Here is a 20,091-nt window from a genome sequence, read left to right as displayed (position 1 = left end):
CGAGAAGCACTGCACGATGCCGACACCAGAGGGAGGGCGTGAGCCGGCTAAATACCCTACGCCCCTCCCACAAATGCAGGCTGGGAATCCAGCCTGCTATACTTATTTATTATTTTTTGCAGTTTTATTACTGTTTTACTAAATTATTTTATAATCTGCTATGCTAATACATTATGCTCTGGGTCTCTATGACACAGGCTGGGCTGTGGTTAGGATAATACTAGTGTGCCCTAATGGCAAGACTGCTTAGCTTACAGCCCTGGGGTCCTTTCTAGGTCTCCAGGGCTGCCTGCAGAAGACTTACCCAGCCTCCAATCAGATTACTGGGATCCAATCAGAGGTGGAAATCGATTTTGATTATGGTCATAGACTGTGGCAATCAAATGGTTAACAGTTGGAGCTACTTCCAATCCTGGCTGTAGAACAAAAGCCTGTTCGTTACAGTTCATTTGCAGAGAGTAGTGCTCACAGAAGCTCTCAGCTCCCTCTAAAAGAGGGTCGACAAAAGACAGTGGGTGGTCCTTAAAGGGTTAATGGAGCCAAACGTATATTTCTGCAAGACATTAGATTGCAATGACGCTCATAATGATTTTCAGAACCTCAGGAACCTCTGTGAAACCATGGTTCTCTGCTCCTAAAAATGCATGAGAACATTTTGGTGTGCTTCTCACAAGAAATATCCACTGCAGCCTTTTCCTTGCCTGTTCCCGTTAGCTCAACAATGTGACAGCAATATATTTAATATGCCAAGTTACTGACCAGGCAGACTGAAATGTTTGCCATAGTGTTGAATCCATTTATAGCAATTAAAAAGAAAAAAAGCCTGATTTATATTGCTTAGGTTATATTTACAAGCCTGTGAGATCCATTTCCTACCCAATTATTTTTTTGCTGAAAAGGAGAATGCTTTCCCATTATAACCGAAACATTCAATAGAAATGTTTCACTTCTCCCTTTTCCTGGAGTTTGTTCCCATATTTGATAATAAACCAGTGGACTGAGTATCTCCAGGACAGTGTGGATTAGGACTTGCTCTGTGGTAATACTTTGGTCATGCTACCTGTTGGTCTCTTGTTTCAGTTTCCCAAGCTGTAGGTTTAGCTGATGACCTTGTGTCTCATGTGAAACAACTGAGCTAAGCGTGCTCACACCGGATGTGATGACGGGCTCTTCAGAACCATTATGCTGAACGGGATGGTAATCCTCATCTTCCGCTTCCTTGTCTACTCCTTCACTCTCTGATGCAGGCCCCAAGTGTGTTCTAAGCTCTGTGGGGGAGTGAGGAAGTGCTGAGTGAGACAGGACTCCAGGAGAGACATCAAAGAGACTGCTGCAGCTACATAGGAAGTTTATATCTCAGAAAAGTGCTTTATTCACAACGATACAGGTCAGTACGTCTCTGTAATGTCCTCCATGGTCCTGGGGCTCATTCTCCTCTACTTTCTGTCTGCAGTGGATTACAGCTAGTCTCCATCCACCCTCTCTGGAGAAGCAGCCCCAGGATAATGGAGGACATTAAAGAGAAGTACTGACCTGTAGGGTTGTAAATAAAAATCCTTGGTTATTGCCAAACAAAATTAAAACAACCATAAGTTCATTACACAACCTGAAAGTAGTAAGCATCTGCACACCTGTGCAAAGTTTCAGGGGACCTCCCCCATTTTCGAACATGAATGGGAGGTCCTCCAAAACGACACACGTGCGCTGGGGAAGCCCCCCAAAATTTTATATAAGTGTGCAGACTCGCTTCTCTCCTGTGGCTTCTCTGCATACATTTTAATTGCGCTCTCTTTGACTTTGTATGTATGCCTTACATGGCTGAGATGGGTATAACATGTGTAAGCACTGGCCAGGGGCGGCTGGAGTTACAGTACAGAAATTTCCATTCCAGCTGCACTCTACTGTTTCTGTAACACCAATAGCAGTCAATGGGAATTATGCAAACAGCATAACTCAGCAAGCTATGCCGTTTCTGGTAATTTGGTATTTAGAGAGGACCTGTCACCAAAAATACAGTACAATCTCAGCCTGATTATGGTCAGATCCCCATCAATCAGCAAGTGATGGCCATAGAAACACAAGTATATATTATTATATAGACTATAGATATTCTCACTTGATAAACAGAACGATCAACATAGAAAGCAAGAATGTTGACATTTTAATACTAAAAAAAATAATATATATTTAAATTACAGAAAAAAATCTGTAAAGTGTGAACAGAACCAAATCCTCCTGACAGAGACAGACAGAGAAGATGTCCTGTTATTACCACTTACCAGGTATAAGGATAGTGACAGCTGCCTGCACTGCACGTCGAATAATGTTATCCATAGCAAACATCCAATGAGGCCGGATTAAGTGGTTCCTTAAGACTTTATTAACCTGAGAAAATATTTCACCCAACAAGGACACATGAAATAAACACCACAAGTGCATCTTCCATATTGCTGAATAAAATTTTTATCCAATTATTAATTAGTAAACTGATTGTGACCACTCACCGCATCTTGGAAGCCAAACAGGACGAGCTGGATTTGATTTATAGATGTGCTGTCAAAGTCCAGGTCCACTTTGAGCTTGGATATGGTGGAAGCCATAACTCTGTGCTCCGGGGAGCGGATAAAGTCCCTTAGGATACTAATAATTTGTTTGATGTGAGTGACTGAAAGTTGCACTTCTTCAGAGCCCTGCGGAATAATGTATTGCATTACCTTTACAGTATGCATCCTGCTGTAGTGCAAAACACTCATCCACCCAGTTGCTATCATGTTACTTCCAGAATAATAGGGTTTAAGTCATTTTTCGCCAACTTGTATTTAAATAGAACAAGGAGACAGTTTCTATTTAGTGACAGTCCATAGATATATATGCACAATGTATATGATATGTAATATGCAGTAATCCAATGGACATTTATTGGTGTACAGTTACATAGTCAAATCATGGCTTCAACAAGTCTACTTAACGTCACCAAAATGTATATTATTCTCCACCTTCTTAACCCCTTAGTGACCAGTCTGTTTTGGGCCTTACTGAGGAAGCGTTTTTCTTCCTCTTTTCATCGTTGCCGTCTAAGAGCTATAACTTTTTTATTTTTTCGTCTATATAGCTGTATGAGGGCTTGTTTTTTGCGAGACAAGTTGTCTGTTTTAATGGTATGATTTTCGGGTACAAATAACTTTCTGATTAACTTGTATTAACTCTTTCTTGGAGGGAGATGGGAAAGACAGCAATACTGCCACTGAGTTTTTACATTATAGATTTTACCTCGTTCATTTTTCGGTATAAATAACACAATATCTTTATTCTCTGGGTCAGTACAATTACAGTGATACCAAATACATATGTTTTTAATTTTTTTGTTTTTTTTACTACTTTTGTGCAATAAAACCCCTTTTTTTTAATGAAAAAAATCTTTTTGCATTGCTGCTACCCAAGACCCATAACTTTTTTTTCCCCCTATGGATTATTCTTTCTATGGAATTGTGTGAGAACTTGATTTTTGTGGCACAACTTGTAGTTTTCATTGGTATCATTTTGGAGTAAATTAAAAAAATAAGCTTTTTGATTGCTTGTTATTAAGTTTTTTCGGTGGCAAGAATAAATTAGCAATTCTGTCATTTTTATTCTTTTTACCATAGGGAATAATTTACATGATATTTATGTAGTCCGTGTCATTACGGATTTAGCGATACCAAACATATGGGGGGTGGGGCTTGCAATTTATTTTTTATTGAAAAGAGTATTTCTATTGGGAAAAAAAAGCATTTTTTTTTTAACCTGTACATTTTTATTAGTACAAACTTACACATTTTCAATAACAGAAAATAGAACAAAAAAATGGTACATCAAAGCATGTGTCGGGGGCACTCAAAGGGCCACTGAGATGGGAAAAAGTACAAAAACAGATTATATAGCGGTACAAATCCCCTATCTATAACCAATGGTTCAATACTAGTACCCAGGAGGAATATTTTTTATTTCTATGAATGTGTTTGTTTGTTTTTACCACTTAATAGTCCCACAAGGGGACTATAACGGACAATATTCTGATTGCTTTTAAAATACAATGCACTATCCCTATAGTGCATTGCATTTTAAAGCCAGTGGTTTACTGACATTGATCAGCCTGCTGCACCAGAGAGGCACAGCCTGCTGGAAACTACTCAAGGCAGGCTTTCACACACAGCGGCACCCCGTGATCACATTTGCGGGGTGCCGATGGGAGACAGAGGGAGTCCGCTCCCTCTGTCAGCGCTTTACATGCAGCGGGCGCCATGCGGCATGTAAACTGTTAAATAGCCTGGATTGTCACTCCTGCCGGTCCGGGCTGTTAGAGCAAGGGGACTCATGCAGCGCTTAGACAGGGCCGCTGTGAAAAGGCATATCGGTGGTCACTAAGGGGTTAACATACCATCTGATAATTGCTATACCAGTTTTTGTGCCCTATTGCCAAACTATCGAAGGTGTGCAGCCCATTATCTTTCAAATCGTCCTATACTGAAAAGTATTACACTAGGAGCACCATGTTTCTTTTCTCTCTATATATAACTGATATGTAGACTGCCTACAGCGAATGGACATCAAGTAGGAAAGAAATGTGTGCAAAAATGAATTTTTAGGGAGCTGAGCTAAAAAGGGTCCCTGAGACTAAGGCCTCTTTCACACGAATGATGCGGATTAGGTCCGGATGCGTTCAGGGTGCGTTCTGGAAAACTCGAAACATTTCGCAAGCAAGTTCAGTCATTTTTATTTGCGTTCAGTTGTTTTTATCGCACGGGTGAAATGCGCATTGATGATTTTTTCACGTGCGTGATAGAAAACTGAATGTTTACAAACATCTCTTAGCAACCATTGGTGAAAAACGCATAGCATCCGCACTTGCTTGCAGATGCGATTTTCACGCAGCCCCATTAATTTCTATGGGGCCAGCGTTGCGTCAAAAATGCAGAATATAGAACATGCTGCGATTTTCATGCAACGCACAAGTGACGTGTGAAAAACAACACTCATTACACAGACCCATTGAAATGAATGGGTCCTGACTCAGTGAGGGCGCAATGCATTCGCATCACGCATTTCACCCACGCGGAATACTCGCTCATGTGAAAGGGGCCTAAAAGGGGGTAAATGAAGGTAAAACTCCACCTTACACTTGCCCCCTTCCTTCACTTCATACTGTACCTACCCTCCACCCCCTAGTCATTTCATAGCCCCTTTCCTCTTCTCCTCCCACTTCACCCCATCCCTTGTAGTGCAACCTTATGCATTATAAATTATTGTACCTGCATAAGACATTCTTGCAGGTTTGAGGACACTTTATTCTGCTCTTCCTTGAGGATTTTGTAGAGTATCGCACGACGTTCACTATCCTTTCTGAGAAGAAACAGACCAGAATCCCGCTCATCAGGAGAAGTGGGGGTACTTCTGTCTTCTGAGACGGAGCCCTCATCTGGCACACTGTGTGATAGATTTAATGCATGTATTTACAAGACTTTGTATTCTCTATAATTTCCAGCACATTTACATGCACGTTCAGTATTGGTATAGAAAAGGGATCAGCAACCTTTGGCACTCCAGCTGCTGTGAAACTACAACTCCCAGCAAGTATGCTTTCTTGGCTGTTTTTGTAACTCCCACAGAAGTGAAAGGAGCATTTTGGGAGTTGTAGTTTACGAACAGCTGGAGTGCCGGAGGCTGCAGATCCCTGCTATAGAAGAACGCCATTTTCTAATTATTCTTGTATTTTCTAATACTGCCCTCTTAGATGTTTAATCCCATGGCTGAGCACTACAATTCATGAAGACAATTACATGCCCCAAGTTTAATTGATAATTTCAGTGTAGTTTTCATATGCAAAGTTTAAAGGTGAAGTAGCAAAAATAACCCTGTCTACATTTATATTTCTATTTATTACAATCTGGTGTACTGTATATATTACACACTCTATACTGATATTCTACATTATCCTGACAGTTCTACTGAGCTACCATTTAGCTTACAGTAAAGAAAAACAACAAAAAAAAAGAACAAAGTAAAAAAAGAAGCATATACCAAGCTGAACTAAGCCTTCAGTGTCAACAGTGCACTTACCTTAATAAGCTGGACATAGGAGCTTTGTTGGAGGTTTCTGAACTGCATCTTTTAGCCTTTTCAAAGAATAGTTCATGCTTTGCATCTGAGTCAGGCGATACCGATCCATGCTCACTACTACTACTACCTGGCAATTCTCCGGGCACTGGCAGCGGCAGAGATGAACTGCGATTGAAATCTGCAACCGTAACACTTATCAAATTAAACTATGCTTTTTTTTTAAAGAGAAACTGACTTTCACTCATCTTAAACAAATACAGAGTTTATGGCCAGCTAAAGTAAGGTAATCTAAATTCATCAGTAAGGAATACACTGCTCAGTCATAGCGCTGCCACCAACAGGTGTCAAGTATCAGTAGAATGGACAAAAAAAAATAAAAAATTTCATAATCTAGCAGAACCCGTCGGAGGAATATCTGGGGACCTATACAGACAGAAGATTGTCAATAGGTTTAGCCGATAAAAATCTAATGTTTTTGAAAACTAGATAGTATTTTTTAATGGCACCATTTGGTGATAGATACAACTTGTAGCGGTTGGGTGGAGTAGGTTGGTTCCATATGGATAGCGCGGTCACTATACTTTATCAGATACAAGTTATTGATTAAAGTTTTTAGTTTTTTTGTTGGGGGGTGAAAAACAGCAATCCCACCATTGCTTTAATGTGCGTTTAAAATTTATGCTGTTCACCACGCAGAATAAAAAGCCTACTATTATTCTAAAAACATGTAGATTTTTTTAGGTTCTACCAGTTTTGCACAATAAAAGCACATTTAATGGACAAAAATAGTTTTACGTTGCCGCATTTTTTCTGTCCATGTGGCCATCTGAGGACTTGATTTTTGCTGCACATATATGTGTAAACTCACAAGCAATCTATTCTGATGCAACTTTAAGATGCAATGGTCACTATTGCCTGCAGCATCTCAGTGGCTAAATGGCTGCGATCGGCAATTACAGCCCAACTGTCAACTCTTGCCTGGCTACAGGCTACGGTGTGAACACCGTTCTATAATAGTACACCATGGAGTCACATCTACCTCCATACCTTAAAGTACTAATATGTCAAGATGTAAGAAGGGGTTACAGGAATACTAAACCACTAAATGAATGATGAAAGTACATAGCTGATAATCTTTCTCACACTGTTAGTCTTCAACATTTCCTTCATGTTACTGAAACAAAGGGGTTAATATTCTGATAATCTGTTTAATTTTCAGATGGAGAATGGCTGAGGGGGCAAGGTTTAGCATAGAGGATAGGGCTCAATAATCATTTTGCACTACTGCAAACTGGGCAGAGGGAGACGCTCCTGCTGCAGCCAGCTGTCTTAGGGCCCTTGCACACGACCATATGCCCTCAGAGACATACGGTCCGTAAGCGGGCCATATGTGCCGGAGTAGCATTGATCGTGCGCACGGGAACACACAGCATCATAGATTACAATGATGCTGTGCACGTCGGGCCGCCCGCGGTGCTATTGTCCCGCACTCCTATGATCTTATCAGTACAGGACAATAGTCCCACGGGCGGCCCGATGTGCACAGCATCATTGTAACCCATGATGCTGTGCGCACGATCAATGCCGCTCTGGGACATATGGCCCGCTCACGGACCGTATGTCTCTGAGGGCATACGGTCATGTGCAAGGGTCCTTATTGCCATACACAGGATAGTGAGAGGGAGAATGGAGAACATGGATGAGTTCCTGGGACACAGAAAGAAGAGCAAGAGAGAGTAATGGAGGAATTGCTGGGATTTTTACATGCATTTTTTATGTTTAGTGTTCTTTTGAGGCAGGAGAATAGTTTCCTGTCATTTGTAGCAAGAGGTAGGTGGGGATGATTGTGAGAAAAGAGGCTGCCCTAATGTATTTGCAAAGGTTTTCACTTTGTTGTAGAATCATACTGATCATCAAAAAAACAACATTATTGTATAGTGGGTATTAAAATACATAGATACGGTAAATTTGGGTAGGTTAATTTTCTCTAAGCCTGTGATATGGCTATTGCACTTTTTTAAAGTAGTAAATATGTCCTTCTCTGTACTATGAAAAAGTTTGTTCAAAAGAGTTCAGTTTCATCTCAGTAATTTCAACTATTTAATTATATGCGATTTACCACATCTCAGCTAAGCCTTACTGAGAACATAGCTGTGGTTCAAGCACCTTACATCTGTTTCTGAAGGAAAAGTCTTTGAAAGTCTTTATAAAAATGAATACTATGTCAGGTTAATTACAGGGGCACAAATACAACATGATAAACTAGTTTGGCCAGATTCAGCCCCCTTTCCCTAAAACAGTACATCTTTATCATATTCGTTACACATAACACTTAAATCTCTATTATTAGCTAGAACAATCATGTTATCGACATCATCATTTTATTGACAGCAGCTCCTTTGGTCTGTATAGATCACAATGTTATCTGCTGCAAAAAGAACTGCCTGCCGGATCCAGCAAAACGTATGCCATCTAATGGCATTTGTAAGACTGATCAGGATCCTGTTCAGTCTTAAAAATGCCCGATCAGTCAGAAAAAAAGCATTGAAATGCTGGATCCGTCTTTCCGGTGTCATCTGGCAAAACGGATCCGGCATTTATTTTTTTTTAACCTTTTTTTTGGTCTGCGTAAAGGACGGATCCGGCATTCCGATATTTTAAATGCCGGATCCGGCACTAATACATTCCTATGGAAAAAAAAGGCTGGATCCGGCAGTCAGTCAACTCTTCATTTTTTTGGGCCGGAGATAAAACCGTAGAATGCTGCGGTTTTATCTTTTGCCTGATCAGTCAAAATGACTGAATTGAAGACATCCTGATGCATCCTGAACAGATTACTCTTCATTCAGAATGCATGGGGATATACCTGATCAGTTATTTTCCTGCATTGAGCCCTTTTGACGGAACTCAGTGCTGGAAAAGAAAAACGCTAGTGTAAAAGTACCCTTAGTTTGCTTACACCTTGTCCATGTTTTTTGTGGTGGCCCACTGTATATCAAAGTGCAGCCTACTGCGCACTTCTATACAGTAAAAAAGGTAAACGAACAACAGAGGCCAAAAGGACAGTGACATCTGGTTAATATGGGCCTATAACTTTATTCTGTGTACGTGTTGGGATCTTTCCAACATATTTTCACGACAAGATGTGAATAAAGCCCAATTAATCCCTCAAGACCAATGGTCCCAGGGCTGAGCACTCAAAGACATTACTCACAAGTATAAGTTCCACATACCAGTAAAATTCTGTATGGAAAACCTTGGAATTACAGCCACTATTAGGAGCATACTGAAGAAAGGTAGGTTGGTTTCTGCTGTACAGTACGATGTGTCTGCCAGTAGACACCACTAGGGGGAGCCAACTATACATGTATGTATGCTGCTCCCACTGAGCTTTATAGACCTACAGGGCCGAATTGTAACTTATTATGGCTTTCAATATGGAAGCAGGGAATTAGACCACTAGAAAAATATATATAGTCTGAAATTTCTCAGCTATAAATTTTCGACCTATTTAAAACAAAATTACCATGACACTAGTGTACCTGCACCCGGTGCAGATTACGAATGTTTTTTCCGCATAGATTTCTATGCAGAAAACCTGCAACATAGTAAAGTACTAGCAAAGTTAATAAGATTTTCCAACTTTACTGTTCATGGTGCGTATTTTGCATGCACAGAAACTGTGGTGGAGCTGTTAAAAGCTATTGTATGTCAATTTTGCATGCAGCTTTGCAGCTGATGTATTGTAGTGTTCCCCATACACTTCAATGGGGTTGTTAAAATACACAGAAAATCTTTGTGTTTTGTAATCAATAGAACAAAAAAATGACATTTAGAACCCACAATGTCCTGCAATGTTTCTATAAGTGCAGATGGGGGGATAGCTGAAATTCAAGGGGTTTCACCTGCACCTACGATAAATTAAGAAGGTTACATAAGTAATATACTGCATCTCCGTGGATTTAATATTAATGGAAGTTTACCTGAAGGCTTAAATGCTATTTTACTTTTCTTTCCTTTATTTGCTTGCTTCATAAAGAAATCTCTCAGCAGGTCTGCCACTGTTGCACGCTTTACTGGATCAGGCTCAAAACACAGCAATATAAAAGCTCGGGCCTCCGCAGACAAGGAATCTGGAATTTCTGGGTGGATTTTAAACATCCCCACCTGTAAAACAAGGAAAACAGGAGACGTGTTTAATACTTATTGACAAGGTTTACGATGCGGTATGCCACCTCAGAAAAACCATAAGAAATGATCATGGACCCTAAAAATTATTTCAAGCACTCTCCCACCTAGAAGCCAAATATGCTACCCCCTAACTTCCATAGTAGTCACAAAGGCTCTCCTCCCGCTAGACATGGCTGTGGTCCACTGTGTCAACCCTCTCTCACAGACCCAAATCCCCCTCTCAGTCGTCAGATACAATCCCCTAGCACCCCTCTCAGAAGTAACCAGCACCTCCTCTCACCTACTCACCTCCTGCACACTATAATGCGCCCCCTGCTGGCAGGCTGGCTACCTTAATGGATCCCCAATGGAATGGAAAAAATGCTGGTGTGATTAGGGCCTTACTGGTTCTGAGAAGCAAATCCTGACATATAAAATGTACCTTAAACATGGCCGCTTGGGGTTCTCCCAGCTCATGAAATGGAGGCCTTCCTGTTGCCATTTCAATAATAGTACATCCAAGAGACCAGATATCAGCAGGGGCACCATATCCTCTGGGTCCTTTATCAATAATCTCTGGAGCCATGTACTGTAATGTGCCTAATTATATAAATGTGAAAATGAAAACAAAGTTTACTATATTCAGGTACAGTAATGAACACCTTATAAAACCACTAGCAAGCACTTTTCCAGTTCCAGCAGGTGTACTGGGGTCATGGTGCTGAATCTTGTTCACACTTACAAAGCTACAAGCATTTCATGGGCACAAATCTAGTTGGAAAGCTTCTGATTAAAGCCATTAATAAGATTAAGGATCCAGTCCAAGTCACCAAGCAGTCTACAGGAAGAAATACGTTCCCCAGACGTCACTTAGACGTAACTGAAGCAGTAACTTCTGACATTCAGTCAGAAGTTCAGACAAATTACAGGTGATGATACGCTTTATGGTCACAGTTCACTTAATATTCACGACCCAAATGTACATTGTGTGCTTACTGTAGGAAATTCCACACAAAAAGTGTGAAAGGAAACCATAAACTAAAATGAAACACATAGTTGACAAAAGTTACTATGGCTCATATGACTGACTGCCCCGGGCAGTGTGCAATGTGTTTAATCATTCACAGCAAATCTGCAAAGATGAACCGTGCCGGCCTTGTTAGGGGTCAGGAATGATGTGTTCCTTCCTGACAATCTCTTGCTCATCAGCGGAGGAGACCACAGCATTTACAAGCAGCGATCTCCTCCACAGTGTGGGGCGGAATGATCGGCAATGCAGTCGCTCATCCCCATACAGCATTATTGTTTGCCGGCAGCAGAGGCTGTTTAGACACCATGATCTGCTGCCAGCAAACAACGATTTAAGTGACCTCACCAACGATCGGCGGCACCTTTAGACAGGCCGACAGCTGCTTACAACACGTTCGTTAGCGATAATCTGTCTGAATATCGCGCAGTGTAAAAGGACCTTGTGGCACATTGTGTGTAATAGTAGAGATATAATGTCACTGATTAATGTTAAACAGTATTGCCACCTGAAGTCAAACAAATCACCGACACATGATGTAGAAGACAAGACGGTAAAGTCCATAAGGCGATCTAAACACGTCCAGGATTTGAATGGGAATTAGACATTTTCTTGCATGTTAATGCAGTGTAGACTAAAATCAGTGCTGTATCGGCAGCGTGCTCATTATATGTGCAGATTTAGCACAGAAGAGCCACAGATTACCACCCTTTAACTACAATGGGGCTAAACTTAGTGAGAATCTGCTTGCAAATTTGCGGCAGAAATCTGTTAACCTCAGTTTTCTGCTATAGGTTTTAAAAAAAAATACATATTGGATTTTCCGATCAATATTAAACACAGTCTGATCGCAAGCTGTTTATTTCCTGACCTCCATAGCCATTGATGGTGGTCTATGGGGTCCCCATGAATACCTGTAATGCTTCAGCCTTCCCTCACACTGCGAGTTACTGTCCTAGGAACTCATCAGCTAAATATAACCGTGGAGCAATCCAATTCCATGTTAAAAGGTCAGAGATCCGTTATCATGGCTGTCATCTCACATTACTGCTTGTATAGATGACAATGTATTATTACGACAGCAAAATGAACACCACACACACGAAAGGTAAAAATAACCAAGATTATTAAAGTTACTCAGATATACAGATATGCTTAATGGTGCAAGATTTTTTTCATTTGCTTTTGAAGTAAGCTTAGTAGGGTCATTTACTTACACTTTGTCAGTTTTTGGTGTAAATATAGTTGTAAGACCCCTTTTAACGGGAGTGGTGAGGATCGGGCCAGGGCTGGGACTTCAACTGTAACAAATTTACTATCTTTTACGCCTGAAAATTGGCGTAAAAGAGGAGTAAAAACTACTCCAGTGAGGGGCTGGAGTAGTTTTTACTCCCAACGCACAGACTAACAGAGGCACGCCTCATCATAAATTAGGCAAATCCTGTGGCAGTGTAGAGGGAGGGGGTAAACAAAGACCAGCGAAAAAAGACGTAGAAGATTTGGGGTCCGCACTCTTATTGGAACGTAGAGTGCTTGCAGAAGACAGGGACCGAAATGTCCACTGTCCATATGAATCTGTGTATCCTACAAAGCAATTTATGTGCCAAGTCTGAATCATAACTATGGATGTTGTGCATTCACAATAAAATTAACACTTTAATTGCAAGTTCTCCGGGAGCTCTCCGAATGTATTATTCATACAGCGTAAAAAAGACGGTCACTCTAAATGACCACCATTGTTATCTACAATAACCGATGAAAATAATGCTGTATGCTGAACACTAGGGGGCTCCATGGGAGGATCATAAAATCTGTACTGAGAAAAGAAGTTCTTAAAGGTTATTGTTCATGACAGGCATACACTTCAGATAAAATAATCTCTGCATAGGTTTAGAAGATTGGGATTAAATTGAAAACAAATTTTCTGATGCCCCAAAAAAAAAGATCAACTGGATTAAAAATAATATATTTAATATATTTACAAATTGTTATGCCACCCTGAGGTCTTAGGTCACTTTCACACAATTATGGGGGACGTTTATGAAGGTTCTTAATGCCAGTTTTGTGGCGTTGAATTGTCTTGGTGCAGAGACAATTTGTGCAAAATTTTTCAACTTTAGGCATCCTAAAGAAGCTGGGCTGTTTCAGAAAATAGATAACTTTTAAGGTGCATTTATGATGTGTGACACTCAAAATGTTGCAGCCAGTCGTGAAGTACCTCATGCAACCCCCTGGTGTACAATCACTTTATAAAAGCCAGACTACATTAGACGTATGCAGAAATGATAAAACCCATGCGCAATTGATAAATGCCCCCTTAGGGTGCTACCACAAGTTGTGGCTGTGCTGAGTTATTTGTTCAGCAAAAAACGCACCAAAAAATGCATGTGATTTTTGTGACAACAGACCTGTGTTTATGGTAAGTTTTCTTCTGGCAAAGGGAAAACACACAGCAGAGTGAAATTACCTTAATGCCATTCAATTTCGTAATGAATGTAATTCATTAGACCCCTTGCAGACAGCGTTCCTCCCGCAGCGACTCCGCAACGCAGCTCCCGGCTTGACCTGCGAGCGCTGAATTATGTTGATTATATGATTTATGATGCTATGCAACCCTTACAGTTCTGGAATGTATTGGATAACACTGGCAGCATTATGCATCATAAATCAATATAATGCTATGTGAATCCAGTCAGTGCTGGGAGGTCAGGCCAGGTGCTGCGATGCGGACTCAGACTCGCTGCGGGAGGAACACTCGTCTGCAATGGGCCTTAGTGTTTGATCAGTGATTTCCATTAGTGACTGAGTCAAAACCAGGTGCAGGTCAAAAACACAGAACAGGTGCACATCTTTCCATTATACCTCATCTCTGAGTAGGTACTACTAGTTTTGGCTCATAATCACTGAAATCAAACACTGACTGTGTGAAAGCGGCCTTAGGCCTCTTTCAGACGAGTGTGTCCTGTGTGGGAGCGCGATTTCCCGTTATTGACACTGCTTGTTTCATAAGATCACATGGCATTAAAGTGATTTATAATGCTGTGTCTCTCTTCATGACCTTACATCTAGTGAACATAATGCTATCAGTAGTAGCAATGTCATGCACAGACATGCAGCAATATAAATTATTATAATGCGGTGCAATCCTGTTAAACGAGCAGTGTACACGCATTGGACACGCTACTCTGAAAGAGGCCTTGCGCTTACCAGAGTGCATCTATAACGAAAGAGTGGTGCAAGGTTTTGGACCTTATGTTCTTGTCTAGGGATGTGCGAATCGACTTTGGGTGAAACATCCGAAGTTGATTTGCATAAAACTTTGTCACAATACTGTACGGAGTTATTACCCGAAGTCTCGCGAGGCTTCATGAAGCAATAACTTCGGCCCATCTGAGCCAATACATTCTAATACTGTTCCGTACAGTATTGGAAAAAAGTTTTATGCAAATCAACTTCAGATGTTTTATCCAAAGTCGATTCGCTCAACCCTATTCTTGTCATACCATTACAGTGCTAGACCACAGGGGGTTAATCTAGTCACATACAGACAGCTGCTAGTTTAGAATCATAGCTTGCTGCAGTCATTACATAAAAGGAACATGCTATTCCACTGTATATGTTCATGCCATGCAGTCATACTATAAAGCAGAGGCCCCAATCTAGGGCTTTCAAGCATGCACTTTTATATAGTATAATGGAGAATTATGAAAAGACACAAGACTTCAAAGAAAATAGTATAGAAAGGATATTAGGCAATGACAGCAAATAGCTAATGTTGCTGACCTAACAGTAATCAACACTGATCTCTGCAAACAAGAAAACAACATAACCAGCGTATTACCCGCAAATGTCTCGGTGCATGGATTTACTCCAGCAAGTCGCTTCGATGTCCCAAAATCTGATATTTTTACCACTCCACTGTATGTGTTGACCAGAACGTTGTCACCCTAAATAAAAGACACTGGTTACATAGCTGTTACACGATAATCAAAAGGGGTGGCAGCATTTATATATTATATATACACACACATATATACACAAAAAAGAAAGTTGGCAAGCACAGCTATATCCAAAATACAGGCGGAGTGCCAGCGGCTGTGGAGGCGATCCCACTCCAAATAATAGGTTGAAGAAATTCCACGGCACATCCAAGGAGTAAAAATAAGTGGACGACTTTATTCACCAGACATGCAACGTTTCGATCCACTTTCTGGGATCTTTCTCAAGCAGTGATTATATATTATAGTGATTATAGTATTATATATTGCACTATTCTGGTGCTCTCGGAGATCGCCTTGATGGCAGCAGACGCAGCATAAAAATCTCCGCTCCAATTCTAGTAAAGGATTCTGGACTGTCTCTTCCACGTGGGAGAGAGGGAAGCGAGATCTTGATGCGGTCGTCTGTATATTTAGAGACAGCCACCACAGATGTAGCTTTATTTATTCATTTTTGATTATTAGGCCCCATGCACACGGCCGTTGTTCACAGCCGTGTATGGGCCGTGGAACCGCGGCCTGGATCCCTCCTGAGAGCAGGAGCGCACGGCGTCACTGGTTGCTATGACGCCGTGCGCCCCCTGCAGCCGGCACAGTACAGTAATACACTGGTATAGATCGTACCAGTGTATTACTGTACTGTGCCGGCAGCAGGGAGCGCACGGCGTCATAGCAACCAGTGACGCCGTGCGCTCCTGCTCTCAGGAGGGATCCAGGCCGCGGTTCCACGGCCCGCACACGGCTGTGAACAACGGCCGTGTGCATGGGGCCTTACTCTAACGCTAGTGTCACACCTGTGACTGCCTCCCCGGTCCGGCATTACTGGATACTGCCGCCAGCTGCTACCCAGAGAATATGCTGAGAATCGCGCGTCGTTTTTTGTCCGCCTGATTCCCGGCATTCACTAAACCAGGCGTAGAAAATGATGAATGAGACGGGCCTGCAAGTCTGGCCCCTTCCCCACCCATCCCACATCCACTTTTTTAGACCTGGCACGAGTGGGAAAAAGTTGCAGATTGTGGCACAAAGCACCTCTGCACCAGAAATATGCATATTTCTAGTTAGTAAATGACACCCATAGTGTTTATTTAGCTCAGCGACATCAAATAAAAAATAAATCTGACTGGCCTCTTAATGACCAGGACTAGTGCACAAATGGGGTCCGTAAACTACAGATGCACTCTGCCTGTGGAGTAGTCAAAACCTTAGAAAAAGCATTTAAATGGATAAAAAGGAGCAGGTCTTTTAAAGTTACCAGATTTTCCCTCAGTTTTTCAATGATCATATTGTTGCTTATTCCTAACTTGACTGGGCTACTTTCACACCTTCGTTAGGTGCGGATCAGTCTGGTATCTGCACAGATGGATCCGCACCTATAATGCAAACACTTGTATCCGTTCAGAACGGATGCGTTTGCATTATTCTTTTAAAAAAAAGTCTAAGTCAAAACGGATCCGTCCTGACTTACATTGAAAGTCAATGGGAGACTGATCTGTTTTTAACTGCACCATATTGTGTCAGTGAAAACGGATCCGTCCCCATTGACTTGCATTGTAAGTCAGGACGGATCCGTTTGGCTCCGCGTCGCCAGGCGGACACCAAAACGCTGCTCCAGTGCGGAATGGAGGCGGAACGGAGGCAAACTGATGCATTCTGAACGGATCCTTATCCATTCAGAATGCATTGGGGCTGAACTGATCCGTTTTGAACAGTTTGTGAGATCCCCGAAACGGATCTCACAAACCAAATTCAAAACGCCAGTGCGAAAGAAGCCTTAAGAGAAATCAAGAATTTGGAGCTGCTCACACTGAAGTGCACTTGGCAAACAGGGAAAAAGAAAATAATATGTATTTGCTTTGTGTACAGGACACCTTTCTTAATGAAACGCCATCAGTAACTTGAATCTATTTTCATTAGAAGCAGATTAAAACAACTTTTTCCAAGTAATAACCCCCATCCAGAGTGCTCCACTAAAAACGCTAGCTTTGTGCACGGACCCACCCTACAAGTCTGTAAATCTCAAGCCCCTGGAAGTAGCAGTAAGTAAGTTTCACTACAATAAGGCCTCTTGCACATGACCGTATGGCTTTTTCTGTATTTTGCGGTCCGCAAAAAATGGATCTTCAAAAAATATGGATGCCGTCCATGCGCATTCTGTTTTTTGCGGAACGCAACAGCTGGCCCGATAGAACAGTACTATCCTTGTCCGTTATGCGGACAATAAAAGGACATGTTCTATCTTTGAACGGAAATACGGAAACGGAAGGCATATGGAGTACCTTACTTTTTTTTGCCCATCCATTGAAATTAATAGTTCCGTATACGGTACGCAAAAATAACGGAACGTAAACTGAAAAAAAAAAAAGGTTCCTGTGCAAGAGGCCTAAATCAGTGCTTCCAAATATACATCATGACAGAGGTGAGCAAATAGATCACTTTTACTGTGCTGTTCTAGCCTGGGCAAGTCACAACTACTGTATTTAGTGCATGCAAACAATGATAGGAATTCAGCATGTTTTCTACAAAGCTTATGCTCATGGTAGTTATCGCTTACATGCATTCAGAAAGTCTTCAGATCCTTTCACTTTTTTCACATTTTGTTATGTTGTAGCCTTGTGTTAAAATAAAGTTTTCCCCATCAATCTGTACTCCATACCCCATAGTGACAAACTGAAAACAACTAAATAAAATATTCAGACCCTTTGCTAGAACACCTGGGAACCTCTTATTTCTCTTCATCATCTTTGAGATGTTTCGACACCATGACTGGAGTCCACCTGTGGTAAATTCAGTTGATTGGACAGGATTCGGAAAGACACAGCCCTGTCTATATAAGGTCTCACAGCTGACAACTGATATCAGTCATGAGGAGGCTTGGAGAGGAGACATTTCTGCTGCACTGAAAGTTCTCAAGAGCACAGTGGCCTCCATAATTCTTAAAGGGCATCTGTCAGCAAACTTGTACCTATGAAACTGTTGTGTGTGCGCTTGGCAGCTGAAGGCATCTGTTTTGGTCTCATTTTCATATGTGGCTGCATTGCTGAGAAAAATGATATTTTAAAGGGAACCTGTCACCTCCAAAAACCATCCCAAGCCGCCAGCAGTACCTGAGAGTAGCCAGCAGCGCGTTTCCGACGATAATTTTCTTCCTGAAGGCAGATGCAGAAGAAAATTATCGTCAGAAACACGCTGCTGGCTACTCTTAGGTACTGCTGGCGGCTTCAAATGCGTTTTGGAGGTGACAGGTTCCCTTTAATATATGCAAATGAGATTCTAGGAGCAACTGGGGCTCTCTCTCTGCAACCGCCGCACCCTCTCCAATTGGGACCAACACAGATGACTTCAGCTGCCAAGTACAAACGCAACAAGGAGTCTCCGAGATTGATGCATATTTGGAATGGAATGGTCCTAAGAGGATTTGGAAGTTAAGATGCAAGAGAATTGGAGCATTTTTGTCCATGTCGAGGGAGATTACCACACGGAGAGGGGGTGGTGGGAAGGGAGTTGGGGGGACTGGGAGATTTAATAAAAGGTTTATTTGATGCAGTGTTATTGACGTGGTGATTTGGATAAAGTATGATTGATTTTACTGTATTGATATCCTATTGTCATATAATGTATGGTTTATCTAAATAATTGGCTGTATGTAAAACCTTTAATAAAAATGATCCGATTCAAAAAAAAAAAAAAGAAAGCATTAGGAAAATTGCTTCATGACAGCCCCATGGTCCATAGACACAATAGTCAGGAGGGGACCTCATTGACTTCTATGGGAGAGTCTTCTAGGCAACTCTGTGACAGAGGTCATTGTCAAAGCTTTTCTGTTCGTTCCTTGTACAATCACCTGTTGTGAATGGTGGATTCTGTCTTATCTGTACACAGAGGTGATACCATTACAGCCAGGATTAAAATCAGGGGTCGAGTGGAGGGGGAACGCATGGGAACAGCGTTCCTGCACTTTTTTCATGGCAGGAACGCCGTTCCCTTTCAGCCTCAAGCCAGGAGAACGTGGCTGAATCAGATTCACAGGGGGAGACGGAGCGCACTGTGCAGGGCAGGCTAAGGGAGGAGGAGCGGCTTCAGTTGAGAGGAAGCTGTCTGTGCTGTGCTGTTGCCTGCGACTCCTCTCATGGTGCCCCGCCCCCTACTGACATCATCTCCTGCACTTCTTCTGTCGGCCAGATACGCTGCGAGTATGTTCAGTCACTTCGGGCAGAGCGTTCGCAGCTGACACATAGCTATGAGATCATTTAGAATGTCTTTCAGAAAAGTTTGTCATGGGATTCGAACTCACGACCTCTACACATCAGAGGAAGGCATTTACCCTCACAGCCATGAAAGCTGTCTAGGTAGTTGCTTAAAAAAAAAAAAAAAAATATAAGACTTCTACTTATACCTAGTGTACTGATACCTAGTGTACAACCATACACATGACAGCTGCCCACTGTGTATGGATGTAGCAGAGCTGGGTGTGTTGGGGCAGCTGTCATGTGTATGGTTGTACACTAGGTATCAGTACACTAGGTATAAGTAGAAGTCTTATTATAACTAGCTAGACGGCTTTTATGGCTGTGAGGGTAAATGCCTTGCCTCTGATGTGTAGAGGTCATGAGTTCAAATCCCAGGACAAACTTTTCTAAAAGTGTTTTTTTTTTATAAGACTTCTACTGATACCTAGTGTACAACCATACACATGACAGCTGCCCCAACACACCCAGCTCTGCTACATCCATACACAGTGGGCAAAGTTACCTACAGTAGAAGTCTTATATTTTTTTTTTTTTTTTAAGTAACTAGCTA

General features: G+C 41.7%; 1 protein-coding gene across 1 annotated transcript in view; it reads right to left on the bottom strand.

The window, feature by feature from the left end:
- The window catches only part of MAP3K15 (mitogen-activated protein kinase kinase kinase 15), a 180,413-nt gene that overhangs the window by 8,998 nt on the left and 151,324 nt on the right, over nt 1–20,091 (bottom strand). The window contains exons 18-25 of the mRNA XM_044283982.1: nt 15,135–15,240; nt 10,709–10,866; nt 10,080–10,263; nt 6,097–6,274; nt 5,289–5,463; nt 2,505–2,690; nt 2,280–2,385; nt 1,061–1,268 (exon numbers count right to left, since the gene is read on the bottom strand). Of these exons, the coding sequence (XP_044139917.1) occupies nt 1,061–1,268; nt 2,280–2,385; nt 2,505–2,690; nt 5,289–5,463; nt 6,097–6,274; nt 10,080–10,263; nt 10,709–10,866; nt 15,135–15,240 (1,301 nt within the window). The remainder of the gene's footprint in view (nt 1–1,060; nt 1,269–2,279; nt 2,386–2,504; nt 2,691–5,288; nt 5,464–6,096; nt 6,275–10,079; nt 10,264–10,708; nt 10,867–15,134; nt 15,241–20,091) is intronic.

This window comes from Bufo gargarizans, chromosome 3, assembly GCF_014858855.1.
Source record: "Bufo gargarizans isolate SCDJY-AF-19 chromosome 3, ASM1485885v1, whole genome shotgun sequence".
Lineage (NCBI taxonomy): Eukaryota > Metazoa > Chordata > Amphibia > Anura > Bufonidae > Bufo > Bufo gargarizans.
The sequence above is the reverse complement of the archived record's forward strand: the minus strand, read 5'-3'. Positions and strand labels throughout refer to the sequence as shown.